Source organism: Typopeltis vanoorti, chromosome 3 (genome assembly GCF_054136105.1).
Source record: "Typopeltis vanoorti isolate ZY-2024b chromosome 3, IOZ_Tvanoo_1.0, whole genome shotgun sequence".
In the NCBI taxonomy this organism is placed as follows: Eukaryota; Metazoa; Arthropoda; class Arachnida; order Uropygi; family Thelyphonidae; genus Typopeltis; species Typopeltis vanoorti.
In genome coordinates, this window is record NC_143551.1 from 42,575,595 (window position 1) to 42,589,916 (window position 14,322).

Consider the following 14,322-nt stretch of genomic DNA (forward strand, 5'->3'; position numbering starts at 1 on the left):
CACTTCATGCACATCATCTAAATACTGTCCAACATTAGCATTAAAATCACCCATAATTATTAGATTTTTTTTTGATATTCTGTTAATTTCCTTTTGTAGCTGTTGATAGAAATCAACATGATCTTCTTCTTCTGCATGTGAAGAATCAGAATTAAAATAATACAGTTGCAAACACCATGTTTGTATTATTTTAATAAAAGTTTTTTCTTTATTTTACTTATAGTCTAATAGCTATGATTCTGTATGAGATGAGTTTAACTTCTACAACACTCTAGGAGAGTAACCTATTCACCATGACAGCTACTTCTTCTCTGTGTGCCAAATCATTCCTGCCTGAGTAATATAATATTGAATGTTTTAGATTTTTATGACCTTCTCCAATACAGTGTGTTTCAGAAAGACCCATGACACTCCATTTAAATCTCTCCTGCTCTTTCTCTATCATATACATCCTTCCAGGTTTGTACAATGTCTGAATGTTTAGAGTGAATATGTAGTAAATGGTTTGCTGCCCACATAAGTGGTCAACAAAGTGGTCACACTGGAGAGCATATCTGCTCTCCAGCCAAAAGGCTGTGGGTTCAAATCTTGCCGTGGGCATGGATGTTTGTGATTGTCTTTGGAAATACTAGTAGTGGTGGTGGTCGGCAATAGATGGCGTTGGTGTAGTTGCAGTCGGTGGATTGAGTGGCAGAAACAGAGTTGTAGAGTAGGTGCCCTCCCTCAATGAGTCTTTGGATTCTTTGTAGGTGTCTAATAATAATAACCAATTTTTCAGCATATCGCTGTGGCATAAGATTTGGCATGTCAGCTTCCCCAGTTGCAATTATTGACACTTCTTTTAGCAATACAAACCTTATGGGTTTGAGACAGTTGAATTTATTGTAGCTGCCTGCCACTCCTCTGCTCTATTTGCCTATTTAGGTAAGGCAAATACCTGGAGAGAAGGCAGACTGCCACTGCAGTTAAGAAGAAAGTTTAGTAAAACAAGAAAGATACACCCCTAGCCCTCAAATATTCTAATAGTATTGGGAGAAGGAGCAAGATAAAAAGAAAGGAGACAGAGAGAAGAGGGGGGGGGGGAATCAGGCTACAGATAATATAACAGAAGTATAATATGTGAAGTAAGGCCTGACTAGCATCCTGTACCTTGGGTTTGTCACTCCCATGCTCACTAGAAATCAGTCCCTTAGGATACATCTGCCTGCATCTTAGGTAGATTGTACATCTACCTACTCGAATTCTTGATAACCCTCTTCACTCTCTGAATACTCTGGATCTCTTTTTAACTAATTCTCCTTCCAGATACACTATAGAGGTCAACTCTCCTCTTGGCAACTCAGGCCACAACCTTGTACAAGTCTCCTGATAAAATGCACCTCCTCCAACCATTCCTGACCTTGTATCTTCTAGCACTACAAAAATGGAATGACCTCCAGAATTTCTACTCCTCCTTTCTTTGGTCTAACTATTTCTTCTGCTCATCCAACTTACCACCTACTCTGAACAAGTAATAGAAAATATCGTCACTGGCATGAAAGTCTTCATTCCCATTTAACCTCAAATGCTTGTTAGTTTTCTAAGCTCTGGTTCAACAGAAAGTGTATCAAAGCAGTCAAAGAAAAAAAAATCAGCTTACTATAGGTGACTCGCATCAAGAACTCCAGCTTGATATTCTGCTTATACCAACATATGCAAAATGCTGATCAGCAGATCCAAGTCAAACTTTATAAAGGCCAACATCAGATAACTTGCCTCCTGTCCAAATGGTAGCCATGCCTTCTGGTCCTTTTTGAAAGCCTTGCACTTCCTTGTCTCTCATCCTTAGTACCACTGTTACTTCACCTAAAAATAAAGCTGACTTCCTCGCATCACTCTTTTCTTTGAACTTCTGCACAGATAGCCAAGGAAATTACCTCCTACCATACCAGAATCCAAACACCACATGCTGCCTTTAGTTAAAAAACAAACAAACAACCAAACAAACTACTAAATAACTCGGACACTAAAGTCTTTTGGTCCTGATGGCATCTCTCCAATTGTTCTCAAACATTCTCTACAATCTATTATACATAGCTGGCACTTATCCCAATGTGCGAAAGAAATCTCATATCTATCCCATTAAAAAAAAAAAAAAAAAAGGAGAAGTCTACCATCAAACTACCAACCAATTACCAACTTCTGTCCTCTCCAAAATAATGAGAAAGTCTGAATTTCATCAATTCATCAAGATCCAACTTCTCCACTGCTTAGAAGCCCATCAGTTAAGGAGCAACCATCAATATGGATTCTGCCATTCAAGATCCAAAGCTGACCTCGTATCTTACATTACTACCGCTGGACATGTGCCATGGAAAGATTCGAAGAAACTTGTGCAATCACTTTTGACATTTCCAGAACTCTGAACTTTGTCTGGGATCAAGACCTGCTAAACAAATTTCCATCCTTTGGTCTCCCTGCTACCCTCTATAATTGGATAGCCGGCATTCTCTCTGGTTGTTCTCTATGAGAAGATTGCCCCTCTCTTCGAGCTTTACCACCAATGCTGGACTGCCTCAAGACTCTGTTTTATCATCCCCTGTCTTTCTCCTGTACATAAATGATCTACTCACAATTAAAACTAATCTTCTCCACATCTTTGCAGACAATACAATACTCCAGTCATCATACTCTGTTGGAAGTTTTTTCCCACTTGGTTAGACTATAATAAATTTAGTTTAATCCTTTATCCAAGTGTTAGAACAAAGTTTGCACCTGAAGTATCTTCAGGACTGAGGCAACTTGTGGTAAAGGTGGACCAATCTCTCATCACTTCTTATCTCGGTATCTCCCATAATGCAAAGCACATCTCCTTGCAGACATATATAATGCTATGCATTAAGGGACGGGCCACTACCCAGACCGGTTTCGACCTTTATTGAGGTCTCATCAGTGGGAGCCACACCCAGAGGTAGTGATACTAAGGTGGAAGCAATGGAGGTCATATTTACCTATATGAGTTGCCAAAAGGTGTCTCACCTTATTATTAAGTTACTCTGGATTTAGAGAAAGATGTTGGAAGTCCTGAAGATACTTCAGGCACAAATGTAGTTTGCTTACACTTGGGAAAAGGATTAAACCAAGTTTATTATAGTCTAACCAAGTGGGAAAAAACTTAAGAAAAAAAAAACTAAAAACTAAACTAAAACTTAAGAAAATAAAAAACTAAAAAAATAAGGTCGCAACTCGTATAGGTAAAAATATGACTTCTCCATTGCTTCCACCTTAGTATCACTACCTCTGGGTCTGGCTCCCACTGACAAGACCTCAATAAAGGTCAAAACCTTTATTGAGGTCTCGGTAGTTTATTCTGGGTAGTGGTCCTTCCCTTAATGCATAGCATTATACATGTCCGCAAGGAGATGTGCCATGCATTATGGGAGATAATAAGACAAGTAGTGATGTGAGCCTGGTCCACCTTTACCACGAGCTGCTTCAGTCCTGAAGATACTTTGGGCGCAAACTTTGTTTGCTTACACTTGGATAAAGGATTAAACTAAATTTATTATACTCATCATACTAATTTGACAAACTATGCAGTACTCTAACATCCCAGGCTACAAAATCATATGCAACTAGTGCCCCAAACATTGATCTATATACTATTCTTCAATGGAGCAAGGAGAATCTTTCACATTCAATGCCACCAAAATACGCTGTTATTTTTTAACTATAACTCTTACTATATTCAAATCCCAAATTCTCCCATGCTTAGAGAACTACTCACATGTTTGGGATGATGCACCTAAAATTTCCCTACAAATCCATGATGCTGTCCAGAGGAGAGAAATTTGGCTCATAGGTGATCTTTCTCTTACATATTCACTTTAACCTCTATTTTACAGATGCAATATTTCAGCACTATGCTTGTTGTTTACTATATGTCTGCAAATACACTGAACATGTGTATTCATTCCACCCACCTCTGTTCTTTGGAACAGCCTTCCTGATGAAATATTCCCAAACAACTACAACCCTTCAAAAACAAAATAAAATAAAAATAAGTAAACCTGTCTTAGTCCTCATCTGCACATGCACTGATGTGCTTTTAGGTCCTTCACCCTCTCATGGATGTGATCGATTAAAAAAAAAAAAAAATCACATCATCGGCCCATAATGGCCCAAAATCTTGCAACCTTCTTTATGAAGTGGAACTATTTTGCCTACTTTTCATACCCTGGCACCTTCCCAGATATGAGACATATATTGAACAGCATGGTCTGAAGAGCTGTCAGTTTTCTTGTACATCCTTATAGTATGCGACCTTTCACATCCAATCCCCATTGCTGTACTCACATTAAGATTCTGCAATATCATAAGCACCTCCAGTTACCTACCTCTATTCTCACATCAGCCATTGTCACATCTGGCATTGCAGTATCTCCACATGAATGGAGATACTGCAATTGCCCTTGCAAAATTATCATTTATTAATTTAACTATTTCTTCTTTCTGTTACCTCCCTACCATCAGCACTCCTTACAGTTATCTATAGTCTTTCTTTCTTTCATTTATTACACAGCAAAAGAGCTCTTTTGAGATTTTCTTTAACTTGCTTGGATAGCTTGATAACAAACTTGCTGAACATATTTCTCTTTATATACACTGCACAACATTTTCTTTTTCTGGAATTTCTCATTAATAACCACACATCCATCTGACTTATGCCTGATTTATCCTCATGATTTTGAGTATACAGGGCAACTGCTTCTTTCAAACATCCCTTCACCATTATGCAGTGCTAATTCTTTTTTCCAAGATTCTTATGCATGACACTGCTCCTGGCTACCTCCTCACTTTGTCATAATCACCTGCATTGTTTCCCACATACTTATTAACTAAAATTCTGCATGTATGTCTACTCCCAGATCAAGACCACATGATCACACTCTGTAATCAAATAATGTGGCTATGCCTTTTACTGACAAGTTATCTTATGCTATCACTCTTGAACCCCTACCCCTTTCCATTACATGTCAAGTGATTATCTCTTAGCAGCTGTATAAATTCCAATTCCTTTCCTTGCAATCTGTTTTTCCATAGTTGAAGTCCTTCTAACAATTACTTGCTCTGTACTCATTGTGCAGATTTGTCGATGCATACTATCAACATTCTCCCTTATATTCCAACAGCATTCAAACATATATTTCATCCTGTTAGACTCCCTCTTGCACCATATAGCCTAAGGTGCATTGCTCTCTGCATTCATGTCCTCCTGATGCTCTTTTTTGCATTCAGCTCTTCTGCTATCATTAGTAAAAATCCTCCTCATTCTGGTTCCCTCTTTTCTTTTTGAAAATACTGTATCCCTTGAATTCTATTCTTATATCATTCTCTGCCAACCAAGTCTCACTAACATGCATAACTTTTGTTCAAGTTGAACTGACAGTGCCAAAAGCTCCTGTTCCACTATTTGCAAATGCTTTTAGCATTAGTATAGATTAAGACACTTCAGCCTATAACATCCCCTACACCTTGACTATCCCATTCAGTTTCAGAACCCAAGGAGAATTTGATCATTCTCCCACACTATTGCCTCAGGGATGCTTACATACCTAAAACCCCTGGTTTCCTCTCCTTTGCAATTCTGAACTCTCACTAAACAGCCCTTTCTGAAGAACCTAACTCTAAATTTATTAAAATGCAAGCTTTATGTAATAAGCCAATCCAGCCTTATGTAAATCTTTTCATAAGTCAAACTCTCTCTTTCTCTTGGACATCCACCAACTTCACACCATTCCTCCTTTGCATCCTATTTTGATTTTGATTCTCTCACTCAAGAATTTTGATTCTCTCCCTCTTCTCATATGCTTGTACCAAGAGTGCTTCATATTCTAAGGCATATCACAATTATCACCAACCAGACATTTTCTACCTGAAAAAATCATCTTTTCACTTTCTTTCTCTGCATTCTAACAGCATCACTGACTTCCTTAATCTTTGCCAGAGGGGAACATGATTCATCATGCTCTCTTCAAGCACACATCTTTTCATGGAATCTCCCTAGAAAACTATCTCTCTTTCATTACCATGCCATCATTATCATCATCTTCCATCATTTGTTTCATATTAGCAAAGATACCCTGTTTACCTTTGCTTACTTCCAGCTCTTTATTTTTAACAACCTAGCCTACATTCTTACTCACATCTTCCCACCTTTTTGTTATTCATTTCTCCACTGTCATGCTTCTCACTTTCTACACTCATGTAGCATTCACTTTCAAAACACTTCATGTGCTTGCTAGTCTCACTTCACTCTCCTTCCACAATTTTTTTCAATATTTAATAAATATATTTCACATAATTGCACCTATATTTCATTCTTCCTCAACATGCTTCTCCATCTCCCAAGTAAGAACCATGCCATAACTGTTCATTGCTAGAGCAAAGCTGACACCTCATCAGTAGTTATATTTAATGATAGTCAATTCCACAACTGTTAATCATCTTCTTCCTCCATTGCATGTTCCTTAAGATATTACCTCACAGAAATCATCACATCAGATTTTGGCAATGATACGGAGGACCTCAAAATGCAGAAATAAAGAGGTTATGATTCCATTGTATAATGCCTTGATCAGGCCTTGTATGGATTATTGTATACAAATTTGGTCACCTGGTTTTCATTCTTACATTACATTTCATTATCATGATATGTTAGATGGGGTCCAGAGAAGATTCACAAAGGTGGTAACTGGTTTTTGGAGATTGAGTATGAAGACAGATTGAAAGAATGTAACTTGAAAAGCCTTGTGAATAGGAGGAGGAGGGAAGATGTGCAAGCCTGGTTGGCTGAGTGGTTAGCATATCCATTCTCCAGCCAAAAGGCTGCAGGTTTGAATCCTGCCATGGGCATAGTTGTTTGTGATTGTCTCTGAAAATACCAATGGTGGTGGGTGATAGATGGCATTGGTGTAGATGATGACGTTAGTTGTAGTCGGTGGATTGAGTGGTGGAGGCAGGGTTGTGGAGTAGGTGCCCCCCCCCCCACCTTTGAGTCCCTTGGACTGAATTTTATGCACAGATTTGGTCGCTGGGTTTTCATGGTGATGAGGATATGTTGGAAAGGGTGCGGAGAAGATTCACAAAGTGGTCTGTGGTTTTGGAATGTGGAGTATATGAGCACAGATTGAGAGAATATAAGTTGCAGAGCCTCATGAATAGGAGGAAAAGGGGATATGATTGAGACATATAAACTAGTCAGGGGTTGTTGTCAGGTTGACATGGAGGAGATTTTTCATAGAATGGGAGAGGGGGGGTAGAACAAGAGGCCATCACTGAAACTGCATGAAGAGGGTGTGAACAGAGGAGTGAGGAGTAGGTTCTTTGAATGGAGAGTGGTGGGTAAGTAGAATGCATTGCCTGTGTGTGTTGTGAAAGTAGACACAGTGATTTAGTTTAAAGCATGGTTGGATGAGCATTGTGTGCAATAGTATGTACCTAGTTTTCACGATGATGTGTTAGATGGGGTCCAGAGAAGATTCACAAAGGTGGTAACTGGTTTTTGGAGTTTGAGTATGAAGACAGATTGAAAGAATGTAACTTGAAAAGCCTTGTGAATAGGAGGAGGAGGAGGGAGAATACAGTGGGAGTCTCAGACTCCATGGAGGTCAGATGTTAATAATAATAATATCTTCTTCTCTTCAAGGATTAGGCATTTGCCCATTTTTGGCTTCACTGGTCTTTCCATCTTGCAGCTGATCTTCCTCTCTCTCTCTCTCTCTCTTTTCCTTTAGTATACATTTACCTCTTTTGGTATCCAATATCCTTCCATCCTAAGTATGTTTCCATTTCTCTCTATATGCCTTGATTTTTTCATTTACATCGTAAATATCTAGTTCTTTTCTGATGTCTTCATTTCTTATGTGGGTCAATTTTGTTCATCCTTTAATTGCTCTTAAAAGTCTCATCTCTGCAGCTTATATTTTACTTTCATATTTCTTTTTAACAGTCCATGTTTCTGAACCATATAATAGAGTGGGAGTGGCCATTACTTTATAAAATTTTAGTTGAGTTTCTCATCTTGTTTTTTTATTCAGTTTCGTTTTAATTGTCCCACGGATTTTCTGAAATTTCTTTATTTTTTCATCTATATCTTTATCTTTTAGATATGTTATTATGCAGCCTAACTAATTAAACTGTGTCATCTGTTCTGTTATTTTATTTTCTATAATATTTTGGATCTAACATGATCTCGTCCTTTAAATGCCATGACTTTTGTTTTCTTTTGTGAAATTTTTAAATTGTATTGATGGCTTATTTTGTTTATTTCATAAACTGATTTTTGAAGGTCATCATTATTGTCTTGTAATATAATCTGATCATCTGCATACATCATTGTATTAACAGTTCTTCTGGTTAACAGGATACCTTGTTTTATTGTTGTTTTCCATACTTTATAATCTGATCTATATATATATATATATATATATATATTGAATAGAATTGGAGATAAGCTACATCCCTGTCTGGAGGAGGAGGATATGATTGAGTTATATAAGTTGGTCAAGGAGTGTTACCAGATTAATATCGAAGAAATTTTTCATAGAATGGGAGAGGGGAGGTAGAACAAGAAGTGATCACAGGAAACTGTATAAGGAGGGTGTGAGCAAAGGAGTTAGGAAAAAGGTGAGTGTAATCCGTTGCCTCAGTATGTTGAATGAAGTTAAGGCATAGTTTGATGAGGTTTGTGTGTAATAGTGTGTACCTCCCATGATGAGTCTCTGACTCATTGAAGTCTTATGTTAATAATAATAATAATAATAAATCCATAAACACCACTTTCATATTTCTTTTCATTCTCCAACATACTTTTTCTATCAGTAAGTCAGCACCAACTTTTTTCTGACGCCCTGTCTCCACTGCTGCCTAAAGCCCCAATACAGTAACATTCAATTTACGAGGTGTGTTCAAAAAAATACCGAACTTTTTAAATAACATGCCAACTGGCACTGAGAATGCATTGCAGCTACTGAGCACACCTAGTGACAGGTTTTGACAACAAACTGCATTTGCCCAGTTCTACTATGAACATTAGTTGTCAAGTTAAATCCACTGAAGTAAGCACAGGCACAAGCTGTTCGTCGGATTAGTGACAAAGTGACAATGAAAGAGCTTGGAGAATAACGTGTGTGTGTGTGTGTGTGTGCGAAATTTTGCTGCAAACTTGATAAAAATTTCACGTGGACATTTCAATTCCTCGGGCATAGTTTGTTACCGAACGCCAAGCACTTTCACTTCTTCAAGGTCAGTACGAGTAATCTCGTAGCAGGCGGTAATTGGCATATGAGTATATTCGTAGTTGGCTCGTGAGGCTCATATACCAACTACGAGTATACACACGTTCGCTGCTATGCTCCGCACTCCAAGCACTTTCACTTCTTCAAGGTCAGTACAAGTAATCTTGTAGCCAGCTGTAATCGACATACAAGTATATTCATAGTTGGCTTGTGAGGCTCATATACCAACTACGAGTATACTCATAGTTGGCAGCTAACGTGTTAACCAAGCATACAGGGAGGACTGTATGAGCCGAATGCTGTGCTATGAATGGTTTAAGCATTTTAAAAAGGGCAGGAACAGTGATATGGGTTGTGTTTTTTGATTGGAAAGGCATTGTCCATTATGAATTTTTACCAGGTGATCAGATTGTAAACAAAGAGTTGTATTAGGAAGTTTTAGCATGTTTGAGGGATGCTGTGTGCAGGAAGAGGCGTAAATTGAGGAAAAACTAGACTTAGATGTTGCACCATGACAATGCACCAGCTCACGTGTTGATCCTCATCCACAGTTATATGGTAAAACATTAGACATCCATTGCGCCCCGTCCACCCTATTCTCCCTATTCTCTGGACTTAGCCCTAGCAGACTTTTCCCTGTTTCCCAAACTTAAAACCACTATGAAAGGACATCGTTTCCAAACCATAGAGGAGATTCAGGAAAATTTGATAAGAGAACTGCATGCCATCACAGAAAGTGTGTTCCAGAAAGCATTTCAACAATGGAAGAAATGTTGGGAAAGGTGTATCACCAGTAGAGTGGACTACTTTGAAGGGGACAGTGCTTAAAATGTTGTAAAATGAGCAGTAAAGTCTTTATTGCAAAAGTTTGGTCTTTTTTTGGAACATACCTTGTATATATATAGATATATAGATAGATCTTTGCTTTAGCTATTTTATTATTATTATTAACAGACCTCCACAGAGTCAAGAGACTTATTGTAGGAGGTCCCACTCTCACTTGCACAGCTCATCATACCTCGACTTAAATGCATTCACTGTTCTGCGCTCACCGCACTCAGGCAATGCATTCAAATCACCCATCACTCTCAATGCAAAAAACCTACTCCCCACCCTTGCTCACTCCCATCTTATACAACTTCCAGATATGGCCTCTCATTCTCTCCCTGTTTCCAGATGTTCTATGAAAAATCTCATAAATGCTAACCTGGTAATTACCCCTTGCCCATTTATATGTCTCAATCATATCTCCCCCTCTTCCTTCTATCCACTAGGCACTGTAATTTGCATTCTCTCAATCTGTCCTTATTCTACATTCCAGAGACCAGAAACCAACTTCGTCATTCATCTCTGGACCTTCTCGATCATCTCATCATCCTATAATAAATTTAGTTTAATCCTTTATCCAAGTGTAAGCAAACAAAGTTTGTGCCTGAAGTATTTTCAGGACTGAGGCAACTCGTGGTAAAGGTGGACCAAGCTCTCATCACTCCTTTTCTCAATATCTCCCATAATGCAAAGCACATCTCCTTGCAGACATGTATAATGCTATGAATTAAGGGAAGGGCTACTACCCAGACTCGTTTTGACCTTTATTGAGGTCTTGTCAGTGGAAGCCAGACCCAGTGGCAATCTCATATTTACCTATAAGAGTTGCCAAGAGGTGTACCACCTTATTATTAAATTACTCTGGATTTAGAGAAAGATGTTGGAAGTTTTTTTCCACTTCGTTAGACTATAATAAATTTAGTTTAATCCTTTATCCAAGTGTAAACAAACAAAATTTGCAGCTGAAGTATCTTCCAGACTGAGGCAACTCATCTCCATTGCTTCTGCTTTAGTATCACCACATCTGGGTCTGGCTCCCACTGATAAGACCTCACTAAAGGTTGAAACCAGTCTAGGCAGTGACCCTTCCCTTAATGCATAGCATTATACATGTCTGCAAGGAGATGTGCTTTGCATTATGGGAGATACTGAGACAAGGAGTGATGAGAGCTTGGTCCACCTTTACCACGAGTTGCCTCAGTCCTGAAAATACTTCAGGCGCATACTTTGTTTGCTTACACTTGGATAAAGGATTAAACTAAATATATTATAGTCTAGCTAAGCAGAAAAAACTTCCAACATCTCATCATCCTTTTGAAAACCTGGAAACCAAATCTGTACACAAGAGAATTTTAAGAGAATTAATCACTGTACCAGACTTGATATGTCTATAGGTTAGTAAATAACTGGATGCAAAGTGTCACTGATATTGAAATAACATTTGAATAATATTTAATATTATTTGAATAACATACATATGAACAATGAATTATTTATTTCATCCATATTGGGTGTCTGAGTGATTAAAGTAGCTGAGAATAGATCTGCAATCAACTTTTTGAAGTAGCAGAACTGATTTGAGTTTCTGCATGTGTTGTACTTGAAAGTTTTATGGATAAAAAATGTGAATTTAAAATGTCTAAAAATAATTACAAATTGTATGCAAAAATAATACCAAGAAAAAGAATATGTGCAATACTTGATTATTGTTTATTTCAAGTTTCCAGTACATGATGAGTTTGATTCTTGTGGAAATTGTAGTTCTGCTGCACACTGATCCTATAATTTACTGTTTTTTTAAAGCTGTGAAATGGTTTTTTAAAAAAAAAATAAATAAAAATAATAAATAATTATTTATAAAAATAATAAAGTAAATAAAATAAGGGAATCATATTAGTAATATATACATATATAATCATAATTTTTTAAATATTTTTGAACTTGTATTTTGCATTCAGAAAGAACAAAATTTTCCATAGTCACATAGACTGAGGGCTAATCTGAACAGCAGCATTATCTCATTTTGGCGTCTTAGCAATAAATAATTTGTCAATTGTTATTCCTTTGGTATCAAGAATAGTGTACACTAAAAATAACATTACCTCCTACTACACACATTGTTTTTTCTCTCTCTCTCTGCAATCAAAATTTCTTTCTTTTCATATAGTGCATTAATCAATATTTTTAACTCTCTGCCTTACTGAGCAGAGTTAAAAATAAAGTTACCACTCTTCCTTTTACATGATTTTACATCAGCCTAGCTACTCCATTCTATTAAAGTTTCACATGTTAGTAATACACATTTCATAAACGTATGGAAACATTATGTAATTCATGCATTGACAGTTAATAAATGTTTTCATTTATTATTATTGTTTATGATATAATTTAAAACTACTGTATTTCCTATATTAAAAACAAACAATGCAATCATTTTTCTGTCACTTTTTAGGTTACTTTGCTAAACTTCATGATAACACCACTTGGTTTGGAAGACCAGTTATTAGGAATTGTTGCTGCAAAAGAAAAACCAGAACTGGAAGACAAGAAAAATCAGTTGATCATAGAAGGTGCAGATAATAAACGTCAACTGAAAGAAATTGAAGATAGGATACTGCAAGTTTTGTCATCATCTGAGGTAATTTAATCATTCAATATGCAAGGGCCATTCCAAAATCTTTGCACATCACACATGCAAGGACATTGAAATGATGTAATATAAAGTAAAGATGCAAAGAAATTTTATTCTTGGTTTCATCATTTATCCAAGTGTAAGCTAACAAAGTTTTCATGTGAAGTCACTTTACGACTGGGCTGCTTTTATATAGAGGCTAATGATTACACATCAGTTGCCTTAGTATCCCATAATGCGATGCACATATCCGTAAAGATATAACACTAAGCTAGCCTCTGTATATAAGTACCCAGTCATGAAGTAACTTCATGCTTTTTTTTTGTTGTTGTTGTTTGTCTGTTTGCTCAGACTTGGATAAAAGATGAAATCAAGAATATAATTTCTTGGCATCTTTAATTTATAGTATAACCAAGTGGAAAAACTTTCAATATCTATCTCTAATCCAGAGTATTTTAGTAATAAGATATGATGCCTTTTGGCTACTTGCATATGGAAATATGACTTCTGCATTAGTTCAACCTTAGTATTACTTCTGGGTCTGGCTCCTACTGAGGAGACCTCAGTAAAGGTCAAAACCAGTCTGGGTAGGCCCTTCCCATAATGCATAGCATTATACATGTCTGTAAAGATATGTGCATTGCATTGTGGGACACTAAGGCAATTGATGTGAAATCATTAGCCTCTATATATACAGGTAATCTAGTCACGAAGTGACTTCACTCAAATTTTGTTTGCTTACACTTGGATAAAGGATGAAAGATGCCAAGAATATAATTTTTTTGGCATCTTTAATTTATGGTATAACTAAGTGAAAAAACTTTGAAGAATGTAATTGTTTTCACCTTCACATCATCTGTATGCTAGACTGAGTAAAAATGTCATGCACAAGTTTTTGTTGTTTGTTTTATAGTGTTCTCATGAAATAAGACTTAAAATTTAGATAAATTAAAATTCAAAATTAAACGTTTTATTTAACAATAGGAGTAGAGTGTGCAGAAATTTTTATATATTCATTGTCATTACTCATCCTATATCCTTGTGGAGTACTAACAGACACCTAGATTTATTATTATTACACGACACCTCCAGGGAATTGAAAGACTCATCGAGGGAGGGCACCTACTCTACAACTCTTTGTCTCCACCACTCAATCCACAACTACACCGAACCGCAACTGCACCAATGCCATCTATCACCACTACCACCACTAGTATTTTCACAGACAATCACAAACATCCATGCCCACAGCAGGATTTGAACCTGCAGCCTTTTGGCTGGAGAGTAGACATACGCTAACCAACAAGGCCGGGCAACAGTAACCGGTGACAATATCAACCAGACTGGCAATTTACAGTAGCTGTTCAACTGAAATCATCACTTCAGTAATGAAATCATTTGTAAAGATTTCCTTCCTAAATGAATAGCATCATTATTATTTCTATTCAGTCAGTCAGGACTTTAGGAAAGTAGAATGTTTCTGAATATTCTTTTATTAAAAGAGAATACTCAGAATGCTTCTGAGCATTTTTTGGAGGGAGTATGAAGGAGTTTGTTAAATATGATATCATGATAGTGGAATAC

The 14,322-nt window shown here is 37.0% G+C and overlaps 1 protein-coding gene across 1 annotated transcript in view; it reads left to right on the forward strand.

The window, feature by feature from the left end:
- The window catches only part of LOC150108079 (dynein axonemal heavy chain 3-like), a 1,881,116-nt gene that overhangs the window by 1,310,455 nt on the left and 556,339 nt on the right, over positions 1-14,322 (forward strand). Inside the window, exon 55 of the mRNA XM_090415945.1 lies at positions 12,559-12,744. Coding sequence (XP_090272071.1) covers positions 12,559-12,744 — 186 coding nt within the window. The remainder of the gene's footprint in view (positions 1-12,558; positions 12,745-14,322) is intronic.